Source organism: Procambarus clarkii, chromosome 8, assembly GCF_040958095.1.
Source record: "Procambarus clarkii isolate CNS0578487 chromosome 8, FALCON_Pclarkii_2.0, whole genome shotgun sequence".
Taxonomy (NCBI): Eukaryota; Metazoa; Arthropoda; class Malacostraca; order Decapoda; family Cambaridae; genus Procambarus; species Procambarus clarkii.
The window spans coordinates 15,046,222-15,073,212 of record NC_091157.1 but is presented as its reverse complement, the minus strand read 5'-3'; the positions used below and the strand labels follow the sequence as shown (position 1 = coordinate 15,073,212).

Genomic DNA, 26,991 nt, shown 5'->3' with positions numbered 1-26,991 from the left:
TAAATAAATTGATTTTCGGGTGATTTACGCCAATAAAATAAATTTGAACATTTTGTTGCTACTGCAAATGGGGAATATTAAAGTGTTTCCTGGTGATATAACCTTAACTCTGGTGACTCTCCTCAGCAAACATTAATTAGTGCTGAATTCAATTAAGTTTGATCCTCATGTCAGTTGGTTAATGTGTTTTGAGCTGACTCGCACTGCGTTCTGGACCTTGTTGTCGCCAGATGTTGTTAATATGTGCCTTTGTTTTGGTGTACTCACCTAGTTGCGCTTGCAAGGTTGAGCTCTGGCTCTTTGGTCCCGCCCCTCAACTGTCAATCAACTGATGTACAGGTTCCTGAGCCTGTTGGGCTCTATCATATCTGCACTTGAAACTGTGCATGGAGTCAGCCTCCACGAGATCACTTCCTAATACATTCCACTTGTCACCTACTCTGACACTAAAAAAAATTATAATGTCTCATTTGGGCCCTAAATTTTCACCCGTGTCCCATTGTGCGTGCGCCCCTTGAGTTATATAGTGTCTCTATCTACCCCTATCAATTCATTTGAGATGCCTGTATGTGGTGATCATGTCCCCTCTAACTCTTCTATCTACCAGTGACGCGAGGTTTAATGGAAGATATTAATGTGTGTACTCACCTAGCTGTGCTTGCGGGGGGTTGAGCCCTGGCTCTTTGGTCCCGCCTCCCAACCGTCAATCAACTGATGTACAGATTCCTGAGCCTACTGGGGTCTATCATATCTACGTTTGAAACGGTGTATGGAGTCAGCCTCCACCACATCACAGCCTAATGCATTCCACTTGTTAACTATGACACTGAAAAAGTTATTTCTAACATCCTTGTTGCTCATTTGGGAACTCAGTCTTCACCTGTGTTCCCCCTTGTTCGTATACCACCCGTGTTAAAAGGTTTATCCTTATCTCCCCTGTCAATTCCTCTGAGAATTTTGTAGGTAGTGATCATGTCTTCTCCTACACTTCTATCTTCCAGTGTCGTGAGGTGCATTTCACGCAGCCTTTCCTCGTAACTCATGCCTCTTAGTTCTGGGACTAGCCTAGTGGCATACCTCAGAACTTTTTTCCAGCTTCGTCTTCTGCTTGACAAGGTACGGGCTCCATGCTTGGGCCACATACTCCAGGAGTGGTCTTGCATATGCTGTGTACAAAGTTCTGAATGATTCCTTACACATATTCCTGAAGGCAGTTCTAATGTTAGCCAGCCTCGCGTATGTCGCAGATATAATTCTTTTTATGTCGGCTTCTGGAGGCAGGTTTGGTGGGATATCAACTTTTAGATCTTTCTCTCTGTCCTTTTCATAAAGTACTTCATTTCCCATTCGGTATCCTGTGTCTGGCGTCCTGTTTCCACCGCCTAGTTTCATTACTTTACATTTACTCGGGTTGAACTATAGTAGCCATTTGTTGGACCATTCATTCAGTCTGTCTAGGTCATCTTGTAGCCTCCTACTATCATCCTCTGTTTTAATCCTCCTCATAATTTTTGCATCATCAGCAAACAATGAGAGGAACGATTCTATACCCTCTGGGAGATCATTTACATATATCAGAAACAGTATAGGTCCAAGGACTGAACCCTGCGGGACTCCACTGGTGACGTCTCGCCAATCTGAGGCCTCACCTCTCACAGTGACACGCTGTCTTCTGTTGCATTGGTACTCCCTTATCCAATGGAGTACCTTCCCTTTCACTCCTGCCTGCATCTGCAGCTTTTTCACTAGCCTATTGTGTGGTACTGTGTCAAAGGCTTTCTGGCAATCCAAAAATATGTAATCTGCCCACCCCTCTCTTTCTTGCCTGACTTTTTGTTGCCTGGTCATAGAATTCAATTAATCCTGTGATACAGGACTTGCCATCCCTGAACCCATGTTGATGCAGTGTTATAAAGTTCCTTCGCTCCACATGTTCCACTAGCTTTTTTCGCACAATCTTCTTTATCAGCTTGCATGATATGTATGTTAGGGACAGTGGCCTATAGTTCAGTGCTTCCTGTCTATCCCCCTTTTTTGTATATCGGGACTACATTAGCAGTCTTCCAAATTTTTGGCAATTCCTCTGTTACCAGTGATTTGTTATCCACTATGGAGAGTGACAAGCAGAGTGCTTCTGATCCTTTTGTATCCATGGGGAGATTCCATCCGGGCATATAGCTTTTGTCTCGTCCAACTCTAGCAAGAGCCTCCTTACATCCCCACTGGTAATCTCAAACTCTTCTAGTGGTTCCTGGTTAACTATTCCCTCTCTTATCTCTGGAACTTCCCCTTGCTCTAATGTGAAGACCTCCTGGAATTTCTTATTCAGTTCCTTGTCGTTTGTAATGAATATGTCTGTCCCTATCCTCAATTTCATTACCTGTATCTTTACTGTTGTTTTTCTCCTGATGTGGCTGTGCAGCAATTTAGGTTGAGTCTTTGCCTTGCAATGTCATTTTCGTATTGTCCTTCTGCCTCTCTTCTCAACCTGACATATTCATTCCTGGCATTCTGGTATCTTTCTCTGCTCTCGAGTGTTCTGTTATTTCTATAGTTTCCCCTACGCCCTTTTACTTTGCTGCTTAGCTAGCCTACATTTCTGGCAAAACCATGGGTTTCTCATATGCATTTCGTTGTTTTCCTTTTGGACAGGGACAAACTTGTTTGCTGCCTCCTTACAGTTCTGTGTGATGTAGTCCAACATGTCTTGGGGCCGTCTTTCCTTTGAGCTCTGTTTTCCATGTTATATCTGTTAGGAATTTCCTTATCTCCTCATAGTTTTCCTTTCGGAATGCCAGGCTTTTGTTTTTAGTTCCCCTACTTGAGTTGCTTAACCCTTCTTCAACCAGATACTCAAACGTCAGTACACTGTGGTCGCTTATTTCTACCGGGGCCTCGCAACCAATATCTCTTATGTCGGAGTTGTTTAGAGTGAAGAATAGGTCAAGTCTCGCTGGTTCATCGTTTCCTCTCATCCTTGTGGGCTCCCTGACATGCTGGCTTAAGAGGTTTCTTGTTGCCACCTCCAATACTTTAGCTCTCCATGTATCCTCACCTCCATGCAGTTCCTTGTTCTCCCAGTCCATCCTTCCATGATTGAAGTCCCCATGATGAGCGGATGGGATCTATTTCTACAAGCAGCAGAGGCTGCCTTCTAAATTATAGTGTTAACTGTCATGTTTAAATATTTTTTAAGTTTTGCCCCGAGGGGCGAGTTTATTGGCTCTTGTCTAGGTCTTCTGTCAGTGGGTGGAGGGTTATATATCACTGCTACTACTACTATTCCTGGTCCTCCCATTGTCATGGTGCCTGTTATGTAGTGTCTGAAATCACTGCAGCCCGGGATAGCCATCTCCTTGAAACTCTATTCCTTTCTCATTAGTAGGGCCACTCCATCTCCTCCCCTACCTTCCCTCTTTTCTTATAACTGTGTAGTCCTGGGGAAACACCGCATTCATTGTGATTCCTGATAGTTTTGTTTCTGTGAGTCTGATTATATCGGGATTCACTTCTTGTGCTCTTTCCCTTAGTTCACTTTCCTTGCTTGTAATCCCATCTATGTTCGGGTACATCATCCTGAAACTGATTCTCTTCTGTCCTTCCTCAGTTTCTGTTTACTCCCCTGAAGCAGGGAAACAGGGACGTTCAGGATGGGAGGGGCCTAAAGAGGGAGCCCTAGTCAATCTGGGGTGTGCGGGGGCTGGGAGGATCTGGTATAGGGAGGGTGGTAAAGAAGAGAGAAATTGGGGGGGGAGAAGAGAGGGCATGGGGGGTGAGGGTAAGAGGGGGGGAGGCTAGGGGTTGGAGGAGACGGGGAGGCTTGGGGGTGGTGAGAGGAGAGGCTTGAGGGGGTAAGATGGGGAGGCTTGGGGGGTAAGATGGGGAGGCTTTGGGGGTGAGACAGGGAGGGTTAGGGGGGGATGAGACGGGGAGGCTTGGGGGGGTATGAGGGAGAGAGGGCTTAGGTTGAAGGGAGAGCTGAGGGCGGGTGAGGAACACTGGAGGGATTGGGGGGGTTAGGGGTGAAGGGAGGTCCTGGGGAGGGGGTGAGTGGGGGGAGGATGCCTTAGGTGGGCACTTAATGAGAGGCTGGCAGGGAGTTAGGGCAGGTAGGATGTCTATTGGGCGGTAGGTGGGGGTGGTGCTCCTCTCCTTGTGACTGTGAACTTCTTGTGGAGGGTTCCCCACTCCCCTCTGGGATTGTAGGGTTTGGGATTGTGGTTCCCTGACTCCTTTCTTTCTCCCTGCGCTCCTTCCTCACATCTGCCCTCATTCTCTCGTCCCTTGTCATATCCCTTTGCAGGAATACTTTTCTGAACTTCGATACAGTTGCTAGTCCGCTCTTCTTTGCTAACAGGTCCTCTTTTGTGTTCTCACTCATGAATACCACCTTTATCAATCGGTCTCTGTCCTTGTTGTACTTTCCAAGCCTGAAAACTTTTTCAATATTCTGGTCAGCCATCTCCATCCTTACCTTTTTAAGCATCTCATTAACTGCATTTTCGTCCTTGTCTCTCCTCTCTGCTGGGCTGATCCTTGTTTGCCCCTTAATGCCTGCTACAACTACTGCTCTTTGTCTCTCTATCAGCCGGCTAGTACATCTAGCTGCATCCTAAGAGGCCACTTCCATGGCAACTTCCCTTATTGCAGACCTAGCTTCAGGGCTCTTTTTAAACAATTCTGCAAATGAGGATTGTATTGTAGAAGTCCCCTCTAAAAAGAACATTACTACCTCTCTGAGGGGTGGTTTGCATCTGGTATTGAGTAGGATTCTCTCTCAGGCTTTTTATTTCCTCCTTTCCTGCCTTCAGCTCATTCTGCAGGCTGGTTACTGTCTCCCTCATTACCCTCAATCCTTTACTGAATTCTTTCCACATTTGTTTAATTATATCCTTAATACAGGCTTCCTGTCCCTCCCCTTCCTCTGAGATTGTTCCTGCCGGGTTTGTTCTCCTGCATTTGCTTCCCAGAGTTGGCCTCTCTGTCATGTTTTTTCCCTATGAGAGAGAGAGAGACAGAAAGAGGGAGACAGAGGGAGAGAGAGGAAGAGAGAGAGGGAGAGAGAGGTAGGGAGGGAGAGTGAGGTAGGGAGGGAGAGAGAGGTAGGGAGGGAGAGAGAGGTAGGGAGGGAGAGAGAGGGAAGGAGAGAGAGAGAGGGAAGGAGAGAGAGAGAGGGAAGGGAGAGAGAGGTAGGGAGGGAGAGAGAGGGAAGGAGAGAGAGAGGTAGGGAGAGAGAGAGAGAGAGAGAGAGAGAGAGAGAGAGAGAGAGAGAGAGAGAGAGAGAGAGAGAGAGAGAGAGAGAGAGAGAGAGAGAGAGAGAGAGAGAGAGAGAGGGAGAGAGAGAGAGAGAGAGAGGGAAGAAGAGAGAGTGTGGGGACAGAGGGGGAGGGGGAGGGAGAAGGGGAGGGGGAGGGAAAGAGGGAGGGAGAGGGAGGGAGAGGGAGAGGGAGGGAGAGGGAGAGGGAGGGAGGGATAGAGTGAGTGAGTGAGTGAGTGAGTGAGTGAGTGAGTGAGTGAGTGAGTGAGTGAGTGAGTGAGTGAGTGAGTGAGTGAGTGAGTGAGTGTGTGTGTGTGTGAGAGAGTTCACCTAGTTGTGTTTGCGGGGGTTGAGCTTTGATCTTTCGGCCCGCCTCTCAACTGTTTTACTAACTTTTTTTTTCCCCACACACCATACACACCCCAGGAAGCATCCCGTGACAGCTGACTAACTCCAAGATACCTATTTACTGCTAGGTAACAGGGGCATTCAGGGTGAAAGAAACTTTGCCCATTTGTTTCTGCCTGGTGCGGGAATCGAACCCTCGCCACAGAATTACGAGTCCTGCGCGCTATCTGCGCGCGTAGCCTGTGTGTGTATGTGTGTGTGTGTGTGTTCACCTAGTTGTGTTTGCGGGGGTTGAGCTCTGCTCTTTCGGCCTGTCTCTCAACTGTTCACTCAATCAACTGTTACTAACTAATACCCCCCCCCCCCCACACACACACACAGGAAGCAGCCGTAACAGCTGTCTAACTCCCAGGTACCTATTTGTTGCTAGGTAACAGGGGCATCAGGGTTATCTTGAGGTTATCTTGAGATGATTTCGGGGATTTTAGTGTCCCCGCGGCCCGGTCCTCGACCAGGCCTCCACCCCCAGGAAGTAGCCCGTGACAGCTGACTAACACCCAGGTACCTATTTTACTGCTAGGTAACGGGCATAGGGTGAAAGAAACTCTGTCCATTGTTTCTTGCCGGCACCCGGGATCGAACCCGGGACCACAGGATCACAAGTCCAGCGTGCTGTCCGCTCGGCCGACCGGCTCCTAAAGAAAAGGGTGAAAGAAACTATGCCCATTTTTTCCGCCTGTGCCGGGAATCGGACCCGGACCCTTGAAATACGAGTCCAGAGCGCTGTCCACTCAGCTGCAAGCCCCATATTTCTATTTGTACTTACATATTTGTGCTTGCCGATTCGAGCTTTACCTCTTTGAACCCGCCTTTCTAACAGCTAGTTGTCTAATGCAATAATTCCTGATCTTTTTCCATGTCCTATCTACTTTTAAATTTGTGAACGGAGTTTGCCTCGACAACCTGCTCTTTTAGTTCATTTAATTTTTCTCCTAATCTTATGGCATAAGATCTTCCACCATTTTTGTGGCTCATCTGAGTCTCTCTCTTCCATTCCTGCCTCTTGTTCTATTGGTAATCATTTGTAAATTTTCCTCTTTTTCCACTCTGTCAAACTCCTAAGTATTTTATAAATCTCTATCATGTCTGCTCTCTTTCTTCTTTTCTAGCGTCGTCAGATTTAGTTCCTTAGACTCTCAATTCTTTTCCCCTCGCAACTGTGTGGCGAGTCTCATAGCAATCTTCTGAAACTTTTCGAGTTTCTTTGTGTGTTTTTTAGACGTGCCTTCCACAGTGGAACCGTATATTCTAAAATTGGTTATATGTATGCAGTGTACAGCAATCTAAATACTTCCTAATTATGTTCATGAGGGATGTTCTGACTTTTCCTCATGTACAGTTTACCCTGCAATTACCTTACGATGATTTCGGGGCTTAGCGTCCACGCGGCCCGGTCCTCGACTAGGGCCTCCTATCAGTATGCTGCTGATGTTATTCTATTATATGAGCCCCTGGGGTAGGGTTTGGTGGTATGTCTACTACCGGGTTTTTTTCTCCGGTAGTTACAGAGAGGCAGTTTCCCTTCATTGTGTATTATCGTTTGGTCTCTTATCACCAGTTCCCACTTCCATCACATTACAATTGCTGGTGTTGAACTCTAGTAGCCTATAGTTGCAAATCAGCACTGCAACTTGTTCAGGTCATATCGGAGAATCTTACAATCCTCATCCATCACAGCTCTTCTCAAAAATTTTCATCATCTGCAAACACTTACATATAAGATTCAGCTCCTGTAGCTAGGTCATTTACATAAATGAGAAATAGTAAAGGGTCCCGGCACCGATCCTTCAGGTATTGGTGCCTGAACCCTTTGGTTACCCTACGCCAGTCTGATTTCTCGCGCCTCATTGTGACTGACTCCTGTCTGGTAGGAAATTCCTTACCCATGTTAGGGCTTCTCCGCTTACTCCAGTCTGCCTCTCAAGTTTGTGTAGTAATCTGTTGTGATACTTTTTTTGGCTTTTAAGCAGTCCTGAAATATGCAATCTGTCCACTCTTCTCTGTCCTGCCTTATTTTCGTTAATTTGTCGTAGAACTCTAGTTGGTTCGTTGGGCACGATTTCCTTTCCCTAAACCCATGTTGGTATTTGCTTAAATATTTAATTCTCTCTAGATGTGTAACAACTCTTATCATTATTATTATTTCAATTAATTTGCGGGGGATGCGTGTCGGTGATACTGGGCTGTATTATAGCGCCTCTTCATTATTTCCTTTCTTGAAAATTGGCAGAACATTTGCCTTCTGGAAGTCGATGGGGCAACTCTTCCATTGTAAGTGACTTGTTAAAGATCTTTGCTAGAGGTATGCTGACTGCCTGTTGTTCCTGTACATCCTCTGCTGTCACCTCAATATATATCAGTCTCGCATCTAGGGTTATCTCCTCTGCTAACAATGGGAGCTACTCAGTTTCGATTATGAACACTCCATGGAAACTGGTGTTTAGTTCCTCGCAGATTTCCAGGTAACTTTCTGTATATTCTTTTCCATTTTTTCTTATAGTCATAACAAAAGTTTTGGTTGTTTCTTTGATTTAGAAGCAATATAATTTTCGTAGTTTTTTCCATACTCTTATACTTATGTATTTGTTTCTAACCCTGTTGTATCTATTCCGGTATTCTGTTGTCCTTGGACCTCTAAATTTCCTCGACTCCCTTTTGCTTTTCATTTTAATTTTCTTGGCACTGTTTCTTAAGCCATGAGTTATTATATTCTCTCCCACTTTTTTTTTCCTTTTTGTTCTTGAGGGAAGCACTGCATTTGTGATCATCTCCATTTGACTTGATCCATGATTTCCTGTACTGTGCTCGTCCTCCCACAGTCCATTTCTCAGATAGTCTCTTATCCGCATGTAATTACATTTTCTATAATCAAATCTCTTTTTATCAATCCTTTGTCCTGTGGTCACAGTTTTAGGTTCAATAATATAATCAAAGACTAAGCGCATAATGATTACTGGTTTCTAGGGGTATTTTATGATTCAAATTATCAAATTTTATGATTAACTTCTTCCACATTCTGAGTGAAGATAAATTCTAGTAGGCTTTATGTATCCTTTACATGTTGTGTTAAGAAGTTCCATTCCATAACTTCCAAATATTTTGCTATTCACTCTTCTTCCCCATCATGCAGATTCCTGGGTTACTAACTGATCTCTCTGTGATTTAGGTCCCCCATGACTAGTAATTTAGCTTTTGTTCGGTGTACTGTTATTGCTGCTCTATGCAGTTCATCTAAGCAACCTTTGTTGTTGTCGTTGTATTCTTGTCTAGGTATTCTGTTGTTTGCTAGGGGGATTGTAAATTACCAGAATCACTATCATTTAATTTCCTACTATTAGTGTTCCCGTGATGGAGCTTGTGTATCCATTTGCATTTCGATTTTCCAGTTCCTCGAATTTTCAATTTTGCTCTATTGAGAGCGCCACTTACCGTTCATGCCTTTGTATTCTTTTTTTAATACTTGTTATTCCCCCTGGGAATATTGCATTCGAGATCGTATCATGTATTTTACCTTCCACCATTGCATTTATACAAAGTTCTTTTCACAATTTATTTTACTTCCTCTACTTTATTACTCCATCATCATTGGTGTCCCATATCTTGAGGCTTCATGGGCACTCTGGTCTTATAATTCGCAGAGCTTTCCTGTCCATTTACTTAAATTGGCATTGGCTGCAAGTGAGAGACGGATTCAGTACTATCTGTGATGAGGGGTTGTGAAGTGAGAAGTGTCTGCTAGTAAAAGTTGAGAGGTAGAAAGGCACGGAGGTCTGAGAGGCAGAGGGTCTGAAAGGCAGGGAGAGTATGCAAGACAGAGACGGTTTGAGAGGTGCACGAGAGAGACAGAGAGGGTCCAAGAGGCAGAGAGGGTTAGAGCAGTGGAGTGGGGAGAGAGGCAGTGAGAGGTATGGGCCATAAAGAGTGCACAAAGCAGAGAGGATGTAAGAGTCAGGGAGTGTGTAAAGGACAGAGGATGGGGGGGGGGGTTAAGGGGCACATGGTGGGTAAGTAGGTATAAGAGTGGTGAGTAGACAGAAATGGAGTGGCAGAGGGGACTAATGGGAATAGGGACCGATAGGTAAAGGGGTTAAGGAGTAAAGCTAGGCTAAGGGGTAAAGGGATGTGAGTTGAGTAGCTGTGAAGGGGGGTATTGCGGTCATGATGGAGGTGAGGTACAGAGGGAGTGTGGGGCAAAGGGAGCTAACGGGCAGTTGGGATTGCAAGGCAAAGGGAGAGTGAGTTGTAAGAGGGCAATTGGGCACTTAGGGGGTGAAGGGCAGAAGGTAGTCAGTGGGAGTGGTGGCGATGGGCCGAGTGGTGCTAGGGGCAGTGAAGGGAGAGACCAAGGGGGAGCGGGTAAAACACAACAAATGTGTTTCAGCTTCGATTCTTGTTGCTCCAGTTTCACCACAAACTCTCTGCAAATACATTGCAATAGAACACATAGAAATCACAAATGACAGGACATATCAATTAGAAAATTATTTGGGGCAATCAGGTGACTTGAATAAGAGTTCTAGTGATTCCTAGACATCTGCCATAACCCACTCGGCCACGATAGGACAAAAGTCATTCAGCCCAGAAATCTACTGAATTGATTGGGAGGGTTGCCTGGGGTTGAGGCAACCCCAACTGTTTGCCACAGCCAAGATTTTACCAGGCTTGTAAAGTATCCTTGATGGTAACCAAGGTTTGAATCTGAAGGTCGACTGTGTCGTCCAACAGGATCTCGAACTCCACCTTCCAGGCCATATCACTTTGGACATAATGTGAAAATTTATTCCCAGATTTAAGAGAGTGTTTTGATCCTTAGAGAGATTGATTCCGGAGACATTTAGGAATCCAACAATGAGACAAGTCACAAAATATTACGTGTTTGTTTGGGATTTTATTTCAATTCCCCGACCTAAAGATGAATTCCAAATTATCTCCAGAATCAACCACACTGACGACCAAATCACTCTTAAATCTGGAGAAGGAAGAAAAGACTCTTAGTAACTACTCAAGCACAATACTATCTCCTAAGCTCAAAGGGGGAGTTTCGTGAGAACAAGGAAAATGTTACCAGAAGAAAAGATATATTGCCAATATACATCATCCTCATACTATGAATATATTGAAACAACAAACCTCATCCTCACTTATCAAACTAAATTCCAAAGGGATACTACTGCTGATTTGAAAAAAAAAACACATTGGTTGCAACTGTCAATGCCAAAAGGTCTAGACTTCACCTGCCAAAAGCTATTGAGGAGTACAAACCTGTATGTGCATTTGGAACTGTCAAGACCCACAAACCTGGAAACCCACCTCGAGCCATCATTAGCAAAATACCTACGCCCACGTACAGGTTTGCTAAGTAACTCAACTTTGTGCTATCTCCACACGTGTCATATGCCATCATTCTGAAGTCTCCAATGAAATGTGTGGACTTACTTTTGGGGTCGCGGACATTAGGAGTGAGAGCGCCTCTTGGTGTTGAGTTGCTGTTCACCATTTTGGCCGAGGGTGATGACGGAGAGAGTTTATCAGGCTCCAGCATGTACTCCACTTGACATCCAAGAAGGCACACTTATGAAGCTACTCGAAGCATGTACTAGAGAGGCGCCCTTTTTGAGTCCTGAAGCTACACATGTATGAGCAAGTAGTTGGCATCGTTATTGGTAACCTTCCTACCCCCACCCCCCCCAGGTTGGTGTCCTAATTGTTAATTTTTACATAGGTACCATCGTACAGAGTCATTATTGACATGGGCATAAAGATGATCGAATACGGAAGATGTGTAGGCGACATATTCCCGCAGGTACATGATATTGAGCAATTGCTGTGACTAAGGATGCATTCGAGTAAAGCTCAGTGCTAAGGTTCACTTACGAAATTGAGAATAGAGTGGGCTACCTTTCCTAGATGTGACAGTATTGGAAAGAAATGGTGGCTTTTACACACTGCAGTCTACAATAGGAAAACTAACACAGGAATGTGCCTTAATGCTAAAAGTGAGTGACCTGACAGGTACAAGCGGAGTGTTGTCAATGCCTATGTCAAACATGCTCTCACACACAGCTCCGGTTGGAAGCAGGTTGATTAGGAACTCAGTAGAGTAAGGCAGGTTCAAGTCAATAATGGATACTCTAATAGATATGTCGAGGGTGAGGCCCCAAGCAATACCAAACGAAACAGACATCAGTTTATTATCAGTCCCTACTACTAAAATATTCTACATGAAGATCATCTCCACGGCTCACAAAACGGAAGAAAGGGTCCTGATAATCCTTATCCATAGAAGTGTTATCACTACCAACACCACCCAGAAGACTGAACAACAATAATCTATACTATAAGAGCGAATGTCTGTTTGTTTGTCCAAAGTTGGAGGCCATATGCTTGGGACTAGGCTTACCCAAATTGGCAGAGGGAATGGTCTGGGGTACGTGATGAACATAGACTGGTCAATGTCCCCAGAATTCAACGAGTAGAGCGATTTTTGGCACTGGTTGCTGGTTAACACTGTAAATATAACAAATCAATGATTTTTTCTGATAATAATAATATGCAACATTATTAACTGAGGCTGGGAAAATTAACAGAACATATTTCGGGCGTAGCCCAATTAAACACACAAACACAGCCACCAATTCTCCAACAGCCCCCTCAACCGAAGCAGACACACACCTTCACACAGAGCCAAAGCAGATGGGTAAATATTTTATTGGAAAAAACTTAGTAATACAACATTATTCACCGATTTCCTAAAAATAAACAAACAAATTTCCCTATATTAAAACTTCCCCGCATTACCATACAGTAAATACAAAACGTAAGTACTCACTCTGACTGCATCATCATTCCAGTTGCCTCTACCAACTTAGCAAGGCTACGAAACAATGGGGTAACTAATTTGAAAACAAATATATTAATAATTTTATTTTCTTAAGAATAAGAGAGAGATTGTGTGTGTGTGTGTGTGTGTGTGTGTGTGTGTGTGTGTGTGTGTGTGTGTGTGTGTGTGTGTGTGTGTGTGTGTGTGTGTGTGTGTGTGTGAGAGAGGGGGGGAAGAGACTGACAGTTGGTAGATGGATGGAAATATTGTTGAATAGATGGATGAATAAATGGATTGATAGATTATAAATAGATTGATAGTGGGATACATTGATGGATAGATATAGATGGATAGATGGATGAATAAATACATAGCTGGAAAGATATATGGATAGATGGACATATGGATGGAGATACATGGATATATATGAATGTATAGATGGATAGACAGAAAGTGATAAATAGATGGATAGATAAATGAATAGATGGAAGGATAAATGGATGGATAGATGGATGGATGGATGGATAGATTGAAAGACGGGAGACAGACATACACACTCGGGCACCTCCGGGTAACCCCTAATATTTTATGAGACACAGACTGATAGACAGAGAAAGACAAAGCCTAAAGACAGAAACGCAGGTGCACAGAGAGACAGACACTGTTAGAGCGAGACAAAGACAGACACATATACAGCGACAAAGTAAGTAAGTAATTATCAATAGAAGGCACCAAACCGGGAAGGCTATGTAGCACCATCAAAGTGCGGGATAATCAGAGGGCAATAAATATTACCAAGGATGCCAATACGAGAACAAAAACGCATAACGATATCAAAAGTATCAGAGTCGCCAAGAATTCTATCAAGGGACAAGCGACTGCAGGGGACAGTCGGAAAACAAGACACACGCTCGTCCTGGAAGTCAGGACATTCAAAAAGGATATGTACGACCGTAAGAGGGAAATGCAATTCGGACAATAAGGAGCAGGGCGGCGCTCCATCAAGTGACCGTGAGTTGAACGGGTATAGCCAATACGTAACCTAGCCAGAGCCGTTTCCCACTGCCGGTTACGGTGGCAGGAGGAAGGCCACTAGGACACACAACTCTTAAGAGTACGCAGTTTGTTACCAAGAACAGAAGACCAACAACTCTGCCATCGGGAAAGGATGGAGGCATGAATAACTGGGGAAAAGTCAGAATAAGGAACACCTTTATGGGAGATGAGACAAGTGCGGATAGCGTCCTTAGCGGCAGCATCCGCACGCTCATTTAAAGAGACACCAACATAGCTGGGAACCCAGCAAAACGCAACTGACTTAAATTTACTGGAGATAAGAAACAGCCAATGTTGAATCTCGATGACCACAGGGTGGACTGGATTAAAGGACCCTAAAGCCATGAGGGCACTACGAGAGTCAACTACTACCACGAAGGAGGATTGCCTCCGGGAAAGCAGGAGACGAAGAGCATAGAGAATAGCATAGAGTTCTGCTGTGAAGATACTAGCCTCCGGAGGAAGGCGACACATATAAGTGTGGTCAGGAAAAACAACAGAGTAGCCTACACCATCAGCAGACTTCGACCCGTCGGTGAAGATGGGAATGGAGTGCGAGTGGGAAGAAAAGTGCTCAAGGAAGAGGCGTTTCAGAACAGTAGGAGGGGTAAAAGCTTTAGTGATGCGGATCAGAGAAGTACAAAGTTTGGGAAGGGGGACCCTCCACGTGGGCAAGGAGGGAACAATATGAGGAGAAACGTTAGTAAGACGAACAGAAAGAGAATCTTGTAAGCGAGACAAACGGACAGACAGAGGAAGGTGGTGAAGAGGAACAGGAACTACAGGAGGGGTAAAAGTCAAAGCACGATAGAGGCGAGAGTGAGGATGCTGTAAGGATCGCGCAAGATAGCGAAGACTGTATCGATCACGGCGATCCTGGAGAGACAGAAAGCCAGTGTCAGCGTACAAGCTGAGGGTAGAAGTTGAAAGAAAAGCAACAGAGTCGAGGCGCAACCCAGTATGGTGCAAAGGATCAAGACGGCGAAGAGTAGAAGGAGAAGCAGAAGAGTATGCAGGGCAACCATAATCGAGCTTAGACAAGACGAGAGAGGAATGCAAATAGAGGAGCGTGCGCCTATCCGCTCCCCAAGAAGTATGGGACAAAATCTTAAGTAGGTTAAGGGCCTTAGAGCATTCAACACGGAGGTAAGAGACATGGGGCAACCAAGACAAACGAGTGTCAAAGAATAACCCCAAAAGCTTCGTGGAATCTTTGTACTCAAGGGGATGACCATAAAGTGACAAAGAGGGACGAAGAACGACCTGCTTCAGAGTAAAAGTCATTGCACAAGTCTTAGTAGTAGAGAACTTGAAGCCATGATCGGTGGCCCAAGATGACACGGCATCAATCGAAGTTGAAGCCGCCATTGAAGGAGAGGCAAATCATCACCTCGACAGCAAAGAGTAAGATCATCAACATAAAGAGCGGAGAAGATGCCAGAAGGAAGGGAGGAAAGGAGACCATTGAGGGCAACCAGAAAAAGAGTAGTACTAAGAACACTACCTTGGGGCACACCTTCATACTGCCGAAAAGAGGCAGAGAGTGGTACCAAGCCTGACTCGAAAGGTACGACGAGAGAGAAAGCTTTGAATGAAGAGAGGGAGATTACCACGAAGGCCAAAAGAACGAAGTTGGGACAGAATATGGTATCTCCAATTCGTGTCATAAGCCTTTTCCAGGTCAAAAAGGACAGCAACAGCGGAGGTCTTCACAGCAAAAGCAGTACGAATATAGACCTCCAAGTTCACCAGGACATCAGTCGTGCTGCGGCACTTGCGAAAACCAAATTGAGAAGGAGAGAGATGGTGATGGTGTTCCAGGAACCACATCAGACGGACATTTACCATATGCTCAAACAGCTTGCAATCACAACTCGTGAGAGCAATAGGGCGGAAGTCCTTAGGGGACGTACAGAGAGACCCTGGTTTCCTAATAGGGAGTACAACGGCATCGAGCCAGTCCTCAGGGACAGACAACGACTCCCAGACCTGGTTATACAGATTCAGTAAATACTAAAACGTGCACGGAGGGAGATGGCGAAGCATCTCATAATGAACGTCATTCGAGCCCACTGCCGTAGATCCGCAGAGGGCCAGGGCAGACCGAAGTTCAGAAAGAGAGAAAGGGTCGTTATAGGGAAGGCGGATAAGAGTGTGAAAATCTAAAGGAGAAGATTCAAGAACAGGCTTACGAAGAAGGAAGGAGTGAGGAAGATGAGAACCAGAGCTAACAGAAGAAAAGTGGGAACCCAGTTCGGCCGCGACCTTCACTGGATCCGCCACAAGAGTCCCACGGAGTTGGAGAACAGGCGAGACATCTGGAACTAACTTGCCCACAATCTTGCGGATCTTCTTCCAGATCTGCGGTAGAGGAGTATCGGACGTAATGGTGGAAACATAAAATTTCCAACTCTCATGTTTAGCAGTACGGATGGTCCTACGAGCCCGCACTTGCCTTCCGAAACAGAATAAAAGATTCAGCCGTCTGCCGGCGGCGGTGTTTTTTCCAGGCTGCACGCTTACAGCGGACAGCCCGAGCACAGTCCGCATTCCACCAGGGAACACACTTCCGTGTGCCCCGGGAGGAAGAGCGAGGGATAGAGCTGAGGGCAGCGTTGATGACAGTGTCATAAAAAAGGAGGAGGGCGCGAGGAAGAGGCAGAGAGGAGAGGTCAGAGAGAGTAGTGCAGAGGGTGAATAGGCTCCAGTCAGCTTTGGCAAACTGCCACCTAGGGAAGGAAAGAGGAGGGTGGAAACAGAAAAAGGAAACGAGGATGGGGAAATGATCACTGTTATAGAGGTCATCAAGAACCTGCCACATGAAATCTAAGTAGAGGGACGACGAGCAGAGAGAAAGATCAAGACAGGAAAGGGTGCGAGTTCGAGAGTCCACATGAGTGGGCTCACCAGAATTCAGAAGAGTTAGAGATGAAGCGAGGACGAACGGTTCGAGAAGACGGCCTCGGGTGTTTGTCAGAACATCACCCCAGAGGGAATGTCGACAGTTGAAATCACCCAAAAGGAGCACCGGCTCTGGCAAGGATTCCAGGAGGTGCTTAAGATCAGGAAGGGAAAGAGGGACATTTGGAGGGAGATAAATGGAACAGACTGTATACCATTTACCCACAAAAACACGGGCAGCAGAACAATGGATAGGGGACGGAAGAAGTAGGGGGACGAAGGGAATATCAGAACGAATTAAGAGAGCAGTAGAGTTATGGGCCCCAGCGAGAGCTGGGGGGGGGAGAAAGAAAGGAATAACCACGAAAGTGACCAGGACGAGCACCCAAGCATTGGTTCCTGGAGACAAACACAAAGTGGTGTAAACTGTGTAATTAGAAGTTGGAGTTCATGGAAGTTGGCATAAAATCCACGAATATTCCACTGAAGAATAGACATTATCAAAGAGAAAGGACAGTAACAGAGAACAAGAAAGAAATTAAGGGAAAGAGGAACACAGTTTACTAAAGGATCTCAGGATCAGGGTCAGGGTCAGGAGCAGGGTCAGGATCAGGGTCTGGATCAGTAGCAGGGTCAGCAAAATCAGGGTTAGGGGGCATGGGTAAATTTAGTAAGGAGAGAGGGAAGGGAGCGAGAGAACAGACCAGAGGCGGACTGATGGGGTCCGGAGGAGGAGGGGACAACTGAGAGGGGCAGGCAAGGACAGTTGGAGGAGGGGGGGCAGAAATCAGGGAGTGCACCTCAAGAAGGGCAGCAACAGAGAGGGAATCGGGGGTGGAAGAAACCTCCATATCAGAGACAGGGGGTTCGACTAATGAAATGGGAGGGGATGTAGTGACAGAGTCAGAGGGAGGGGGCGAGGAAGAAATCGAAACCTTCTTACCCGCCGGAGAGGAAGAAGGAGAGGAGCCAGGCTTACATTTCTGGCTCAAAGAGTCAGGCGTTCCAGTAACAACGTACCGGGCGACAGACTCAATGGTCTCAGCAGAAGAAGAGGAACGAGAGCGAACAACATGAAGATTGCAGGGAGAATGATGGATATCAGCCTGGACAGACAGATGGCCTGGAGGGTCAAGAGACTGGGGGAGGGATGGGAAGAAAGAGTGGGGGGAGATGGGGAAGAAGACAAAGGAGATATGGCGGACTGGGTAGGAAGGGGGGAAATCCCAGACGGAGAACCGGGAGGGAGACCATCCGGGACAGGAGGCAAAGGAATAGGGGAGGAGGTGGTGGGTGTGGTCGGGTTTAAGGCCTGGCAACGGTTGTGAGACTGAGGAAGACGGGAAGGACGAGGAGAGGTAGAACGCAACACGCGAGCGGAGGAGACGCCCGCGAAAGGGGCGAGACGACGAACTTGGCGTCTCGCTTCAGGAAAAGACAGACGATCACGGTGCTTCAAGTTGAGGACGACTTCCTTTAGTTTGTAGTGCATACATGAGAGTGAGAAGGTAGGGTGGGCTTCACCGCAATTGAGGCAGCGAGCCTGGGGAGAAGTGCACTCAGACTTAGAATGACTATTGTCCCCACACATGGGGCACAGATACACAGTACTGGTGCATTTGAGGACACCGTGCCCGAACTTCCAACACTTATTGCATAGTCTAGGAGAGGGAATGTACTCCTGAATGGAGCATCTGGCACCAGCAAGAATAATAGAGGGCGGAAGGGTCCTACTATCAAAGGTGATTTTTACAACTCGAAGGGGCTGACGGCGACGACCACGAAGGGGTCGAGTAAACGTGTCCACCTGGAGGACAGAATGGCCTTGGGCTTCGAGGATATGTTTTATATCCTCATGGCAATCGTTGAGGTCCCGAACACCAGTTGCAACATGGTGCAAGAGGAGAACAGTGCTAACACTGGCATTTAACCGAGCGTTCTTGGAGACCCGAGCAGGGGTGTCTCCAATGCAGGACAAAGCGGCTAAGCGAGTAGCCGCATCCTGAGAAGGAGCAGCGACGACACGCGTACCGTAACTGGTGGAGTTAAAAGTAACAGAGGCATCTACTGAATCAACAAGGTGTTTATGGAGGGAGAAATCGTCAGGAGGAGTAGAATCCAGATGGTGGAGATCAAAGTATTTAGCCCACGTAGCGGGACCAAACCAGGTGTTGTAAGCAGTATTACGGGAAGGGATCGTGCGAGAGCGGCCATGGCGGGAACGACGTTGAGAACCCCCGGAGTTCAAGGGGTAAAAGGCGCAGTAGTCACAATGAGAGACGGAGCCGTGTCAGGGGACGAGGTGGTCACCACGGGGCTGGGGACTCGACCCTACCACAGAGGAGGGAGGGGAGCTGAGAGGAGTAGTCAGGTCGTCGGGGCCCAATGCAGCAGGGGCTACAGGGCCTGGTCTTCCAACACAGTCCGACTCGGGGGCTTGGTCGCCCACCCCACGTGCCTGAGAAAATACAAGGGAAACATTATCAGCCACAAAAAGGAGGAAAAACTTTCATTCACGAATGTGCCCCCACACCCACCATGGAGCCACAATTAGAGGCAGGACACCCAACAAGAAGCTATTGTTGATCTTGCCGGGGCCCCCCAGGGGCGTCGTGAGTATACGCCCCACAAACGCCACCTTAAGAACCGTGAGTCCGTCGAGAGCGGGTTCAGTGACGAAAGGAGGATTGACAATAAAAGGGTCCCCTCGCTCGAGACGTTGGGTACTACAGTTTTACGGGTGCAAGAGTATGCCTCCTCAAACACCCGAGCGTTAAAACAAAAGAAGGTCGAAAGAATAATCAAAACAGGCAAAAGGTCGGCAGGAAATGACAATTTGATAGGAGAAGAGGGGGGAGAAAAATGAAACACGAGTAAAAGGAAAAGGGGCCTGGCAAAATTGGTAAAGGCAGCAGCAGGAGCATAAGGCTGCAAAAGGACTGGGGACTGACCTACGGAGCATCACACTCCGGCAGCTGCCCACGAAGCCCCCCTCACGGCAACAACGAGCCAGACAGTGAGGGGGATACAGCGACAAAGACAGAGCCAGAGACACAGTACAGTATATAGATGGATGGATAGTTGGATAGATAGATCGGCAGATAGATGGATAAATGGGAGACAGACCTGGTCAAAGTCAGGTACTCCCCTACTATATATATACATATGAAAATCATTTTGAGGCAATGGAGTGACTGGAACTTACGACCTGGTGATTCCCCAGAGTCCTGCCGTAACCAACTCGGCCACGGTGGTACAATTGCTTACCAACCCTGAGCTCTAACTGAGTTCCCTGGGAGGCTATGGAGGCCGCAAACGTTTCGTTGCAATTTTTGTATTTAATTGTGAACTGACTGGGGCACAAGGGTGTGAATGCCATTACTGTAGGCCAAAGTGTGGTTGAGTTGGCTGTAGAATCCCGGTTGGTCCAGGAACTCAGTAGAGTTCAGGGTTAGTCAACTTTTGTACCACCATGGCCGAGTCGGTTAAGGCACTCGTGAAGGAATCACCAGGTCGCAAGTTCAAGTCGCTCGATTGTCTCAAAACGATTTTCGTTTATATATTCAGCCCGTCCTCTAAACAAAGGCCCAAAAGTTCAATTCCATCTACCCGCCTAACCCCCTGTTCATGAACTGAAAAACGGTTTACACACGACTCACAACTGATTTCGTTCGAACACTTCCGGAACAAGTGCTTCAATGACAAACTTTGTTCGAAGTACAATGCTATAAATGCTTCACCCACGTACTACAAATACAAATAATTGCTAACAGAACCTAAACACTAAACCTAACCTAACCTATGCCTATATATATGCACAATCTATATAAATAAAAATGGAAATGTTAGTTTGTTCATAATCGCTAATCTCCGAAAGTTCTTCACCGATTTTCGCTTTGAAATTTTCGCGAAAATTTCGCTCTAAAATCTTCACACATCGTTCCTTTCGCATCCGAACGTTTTTTTTTTTTATATACATACTATATAGATGTCATGTCTGTGATGGGAAAAAACATGATTTTTTGAAAAACTGTGTTTTTCATGTGAGGGAAATCTTCGAAATCTTTTTACCGATTGCTTTGAAATTTTGACACAACGTTGCATTCGAATAGGCGAGTGTTTTTATATACCTACTATATACATGCCTCACCTGTGACAGGAAAAAACATGCTTTATTGAAAAACAGCGCCAGTCTGTTGGACATAAGAGCAACACACGGTGAAATCTCCGAAAGTTCTTCACCATCTGCTTGGAAATTTTGACACAACGTTCCATTCGAATATGTGCATGTTTGTATATACCTACTACATTGATGCCACACCTGTGACACGTAAGAACATGCTTTTTTTTTTAAACAGCGCCATCTGTTGCACGTAATAGAAATACACACACTATACCAAATATGTTATGATTCCATTTCGATGATTCCGATTGCATTGATAAATTGAATTTTCATAGATTACAATTTATTTTCAATTTGATTTAATTATTTTGTATGACATTGCGTTGGAATTAAGCTGTGTTTTTACCATACTGCTCATTTCGTAATTATAAGTATAGATGCCACAACTGTGACAGGTAAAAACATTCTTTTTTTTTTAAGAAACAACGCCATTTGTTGCACGTAGGAGCAGCTCACGCTATCCTAAATGTGTTACAATTTCATATCAATGTTTCCGATTGCATTGACAAATTTAATTTTAATATATTTTGATTTATTTTCATTTTGTTTTAATTATTTTGTGAGACATTGCGTTGGAAATTGAGCTGTGCTATTTACCATAACGTTTATTTTGTGAGTATAGTTTGTTTTTTACTTTTTAACTGTTTTTATTTCTTTTTTTAACTGTTTTTCTTATATTTCAATGATGGGAACATCAGATTATTTGATGTTCCCAATTTTCTGATGGGAACATAAGATCATTTGGGAATGTATCGAACAAGGGAGTGGGGAATGGTTGGGAGGACGAGGGGATGGGAGTGGCGGATGGTGGGTAGGACGAGGGGAGAGGGAAGAGAGAATGGTGGGGAGGACAAGGGGACAAGGGAATGGGGGATAGTGGGGAGAATGAGGGGACTGGGGAGGGGGGGAATGGTAGGGTGGACGAGAGGAACAGGGGAATGGGAGATGGGGGGGGGGAGGATGAGGGGGGACGGTGGAGTGGGGAATGGATGGGACGACTAGGAGACAGGGGTGTAGGGAATGGTTGGAAGGACAAAGGAGTGAGGAATGATTGGGAGAACGAGGGGACGTCGGAGGGGGGAATGGTGGGAAGGACTGGGAGAAGGGGGAAGGTTGCTGTGGTTTAGCAACGCACATGTGTTCCTGAGCCACAGCAACGCGTGGCCGGGTACAGCTAGTATGCTAATACATTATAATATTAATTTATATTTGAGAACGTTCCTATTTTAAATGAACAGCAAGTTAAAATTGATGAATGTGTCTGTGGGGTCGACCGCTGGATGTAATGGACTCAAGTCGAGGACATTATATATATATATATATATATATATATATATATATATATATATATATATATATATATATATATATATATATATGGAAGGGAGTACCACCTCTAGCTGGAAGAAGGGGGACCCATAGCCTCAGAGGAAACCACGCATAACGCATTAGAGGGAATGTTTAGATCCCCTCCAATACAGTTTCTGTGTGCTTTTCTCCTACCACCCCCTTCCTTTTTTATTTTTTGTGCTTTATTATGCATTTTATTTTTTGTGCTTTATTATGCATTTGATATATATATATTATATATATATATATATATATATATATATATATATATATATATATATATATATATATATATATATATATATATATATATATAAAATTTCACAAGAAAATTAATTTCCTGATCAAAGTTATTCCAATTAGAACATATGTTCTAATTGGAATAACTTTGATCAGGAAATTAATTTTCTTGTATATATATATATATATATATATATATATATATATATATATATATATATATATATATATATGTCGTACCTAGTAGCCAGAACTCACTTCTCAGCCTACTATGCAAGGCCCGATTTGCCTAATAAGCCTAGTTTTCATGAATTAATGTTTTTTCGACTACCTAACCTACCTAACCTAACCTAACCTAACATTTTCGGCTACCTAACCTAACCTAACCTATAAAGATAGGTTAGGTTAGGTTAGGTAGGGTTGGTTAGGTTCGGTCATATATCTACGTTAATTTTAACTCCAATAAAAAAAAATTGACCTTATACATAGTGAAATGGGTAGCTTTATCATTTCATAAGAAAAAAATTAGAGAAAATATATTAATTCAGTAAAACTTGGCTTATTAGGCAAATCGGGCCTTGCATAGTAGGCTGAGAAGTGAGTTCTGGCTACTAGGTACGACACATATATATATATATATATATATATATATATATATATATATATATATATATATATATATATATATATATATATATATATATATATATTGGTGTATACTGGCAGCAGGTTTTCTTTCAAACATGTTTCATTGAATATGACCGCATATTCTGTATTTATTATTTTCTGGTTTAGGGCTTCTATCCCTCTAACTATTTTCTTAGCATCAGGGCTTAATTGGAATAGGAGTTCTCCAAAACTCATTTTCGTACTTTTAAGGTGAAGAAAAGAAGTGATTTACTATAGAGTGTATTACACTTATTTGTATAATTTGCACGACGTTTCGAACCTCCATGGTTCATTCTCAAGTGAACAGATCTTACAATACTAGTTGATTTTATACCCGCATTAGGTCAGGTGATAATACAATGAAGGTGAAAACATGGGGGAATACATAAGGGATAAACATAGGGGCTGCAGAAGGCTCATTGGCCCATACGAGGCATCTCCTATCTAAACACAAAGATTAATCCAGTGTAATTGGCCTGTTATGTTGGACATTGTCTTCTGTGTTGGCATCGATATGTTCTTGTCTTGTCCTTACTCTCATGGTGGGTAGAGTAAATAGTTCCGTGATTTGGGTGTTCATGGTAGGTCGTTCTATTCTTATGTGAATTGCCTCAAGAATTTGTAATCTTCTTGAATCTTGGGTTTTGTCTATTATGCAAGTATTCTTGTTCAACATTTCTCTTGTTAGAGTAATGTCATGGGCTTGTCTCATGTGATTCCTAGGGGCACCAGATTGAAGATGGCATGTCAAACGCCTCGTCAGCTTGGTCGACGTCATACCTATGTACTTACATTGAAGGTTACATCCTTCGTGGGGGCAAGTGTACATGTATACAACGCTTGACTGCTGTAGAGGGTTCTCCGTCGGCTTCGGGCTGTTTTTGATAAGGAGTTCAGAAGTCTTCTTGGTTTTGTAGAATATTATCAGGTTTATGTTTTGGTTAGGAGTAGTGCTTTTTACTCCTTTACGGATTATTTCTTTCATTATTCTCTCCTCTTTTATATGTTCACTGTGCATGGTTGATTTGTAATATAATTTTATTGGGGGTGTTGTGGTTTCTGTTCTAGGTTCTGAATTATACCAATGGTCCAAGCTGCTGTCGTTATCCTATTTATATGTGCCTCAGGAGTTAGATTAGGTGTCACATCCACACCCAGGTCTCTTTCTCGAATCGTTACAGGTAGGCTGTTCCCCTTCATTGTGTACTGTCCCTTTGGTCTCCTGTCACCTGATCCCATTTCCATAACTTTACATTTACTGGTGTTAAACTCCAGTAGCCATTTCCCTGACCATCTCTGCAACCTGTTTAAGTCCTCTTGGAGGATCCTACAATCCTCGTCTGTCACAACTCTTCTCATTAATTTTGCGTCATCCGCAAAATTCACCAAATTCACCTCACTGTATTCACCTAGTTGTGTTTGCGGGGGTTGAGTTTTGCTCTTTCGGCCCGCCTCTCAATTGTGAATCAACTGTTTACTAACTACTTTTTTTTAACACCACATACACACACACACACACCAGGAAGCAGCCCGTGACAGCTGACTAACTCCCAGGTACCTATTTACTGCTAGGTAACAGGGGCATTCAGGGTGAAAGAAACTTTGCCCATTTGTTTCTGCCTGGTGTGGGAATCGAACATGCGCCACAGAATTACGAGTCCTGCGCCCTATCCACCTGGCCCCTGTTGACCACACTCACACACGTGTGTGTGTGTGTGTGTGTGTGTGTGTGTGTGTGTGTGTGTGTGTGTGTGTGTGTGGCGTGTGTTAGAGAAAAATATATGTAGTAGATATAACAGAAGAAAATTTATTAGTTAAAAAAGCGGGATCCAAGAGCTAATAGCTCGATTCTGCAGACACAAATAGTAAATACACATACACACACTCGGAGTAATTTTTGTTTAACTTCTCATCTCATCAGCATCTTGGCGAACAACAGCCTGAGCGTGACCCTACAGGAGATGCCCATCGAAGGCCACGACAACATAGTCTACCTGTGAGTACAGCATCATCAATTTGTGAGTACAGCATAGTTTACCTGTGAGACCTGCACTATCTACTTGTCAGTACAGCATTGTCAACCTGTGGGTCCTGCATCATCTAGCAGTGAGTACAGCATAGTTTACCTGTGAGACATGCATTATCTACTTATGAGTATAGTATAGTCTACCTGTGGGTCCTGCATCATCTAACAGAGTACATCCTCATCTAGCAGTGAGTACATCATCATCTAGCAGTGAGTACACCGTAGTCAGTAGAGGGAAAGAAAGCATAGCGACAACATTGGATTTTTGAAAATGTCATCGTTGCGCCTTGCCCCGTTTTAAGGTGGATTTTGTGTCGGGAGTCAGACCGGGAAATATCATCGCTATTACACACAGATATCACAATAGCGTAATGCATCAAATGAACAAATCCACATGGGATTTGATTGACATTTCATGCCAATCAATTTCATGCCACATCATGCCAGACGTGGTAACACTATGCCATAATGAGAAGTAAAGTCTTTTACCATTTCGTAGCTCAGTCGATTAAGGCAGCGTCTGGAATCCTCTCGGACGTAGGTTCGAACCCTCGTCACAGCCATCGTGGATTTGATCAACGCTATGTTGTACCCCATTTTAGGGTTAGAGTATAGTCGGAGGGGGGGGTATAGCCCATTTTAGGGTTAGAGTATAGTCAGGAGATATGTTAATGAGGAGTGTGTGAAGTATTTGTCAGTTTCAGATGTTAGTTCTTTGTCCCGCCTGTTAACGTTTATAGGTGTAGTTTCGGTACTATCAACGTGATTTTTCATGAGATTTAAAAGTTAGTTATTTCAAACGTAGTAAAGTTAGTTGGTGAATTTCAGCGTCTATCCTACACCTTAGTTTGCTCCTGTATTTTTGTTAGTTATTGTTTTTGTTTGCTGGGCAGGTTTCTTCTCTTTAGGCGGAGGCCTAGAGAGAATGGCAGGGAAGTCTTCAGAGCTGCTGAGTCACGTGAATCAAATTTCAAATAAGTATGGAGATTTGTTGGTTTGTAGTACGCCTTCGTTTGGAGGCGCCACCTCGTGTGGTCAATGAACACTGTTGTATCCAGAAAATTTATTGTTGAACTGTTATGTTGTAATGAAAATTTCAAGTTGTCGTGGCTGTGTTTGCCCTGGCAAAGAAAGTGTAGATGTTGCTCGCTGGTGGCCACGATACTAAAAATGTCATCAATATATCTGTAATATATTAGCGGTGCATTGGTCATCCGGGACCTTGCTTTTTCAAAGGCCACATGCATAAATATCTCGGAGATCGCCACGCTCCTGGAAGCCCCGGTGGATGTGCCTTTTATCTGTCTATAAGTTTGTCCTTCGAACTGTAGGAGGGTGTCTCTCATCACATGGAGGATTGCTTCTTCCATGAAATCCCTCCGTGGTCTCCTCTAGACTCCTGCCTCCTTTAGTTCTGTGGTTACCTTGTGTTTGTTCTCGTTGAAGAAATCAGCCATTATTCTGGCCGATTCCCTCTGTGGTATGGTCGGGTAGAACGATACCACATTCATCGAGAAAAGTTGAGCACCTTCTGGCATACTGCCCTCAGTGTCTTGTATCTTGCGTAGGAAGTCCATTGTGTCACGTAGTCTCTCTGGTAAGAAGTGTAGTAGAGGGTTCAGCAGGGCTGTACTAATCCAGTCCACCGGCCTCGTGGGTGCCTTAACTTGAAGATGCTTAAAAACGGTCTACCTTGCCTTATTCCTGTGTCCAGGTGTGGTTGTTTGTATATCTTTGATAGGGAATACATGTGGGGAATTTCCGAAAAGAAAGTGGTGTAACAGTCTGAATTTTGCTTGTATGAGACCTCCCCTTTCATTTCCTGTGTCGTTTTCGAAAAAAGGATTATTGAGGATTATTCGCCTGCTTCTAGTGTGCACGTTTCTGAGTGCTGCTGCCTGGTCTCCGATGATGTGGTATGAAACCTCATCCGCTAGGTGCCTGTCCATCTCCCTCATGTAGTTGGTCCTGTTTCATACGACGACCGCTCTTCCTTTGTCAGCTGGTTTACCTATGATGTCTGACTGTCGTTTTAGGGCGGCCAAAGCTTCTCTCTCTTCCCTGGAAAGGTTACAGCGTGT

The 26,991-nt window shown here is 44.6% G+C and overlaps 1 protein-coding gene across 1 annotated transcript in view; it reads left to right on the top strand.

Annotated features, from left to right (window-relative positions):
- Positions 1-26,991, top strand: part of LOC123759743 (G-protein coupled receptor GRL101) — a 785,517-nt gene that overhangs the window by 533,735 nt on the left and 224,791 nt on the right. The window contains exon 17 of the mRNA XM_069319377.1: positions 24,806-24,880. Within this exon, the coding sequence (XP_069175478.1) occupies positions 24,806-24,880 (75 nt within the window). The remainder of the gene's footprint in view (positions 1-24,805; positions 24,881-26,991) is intronic.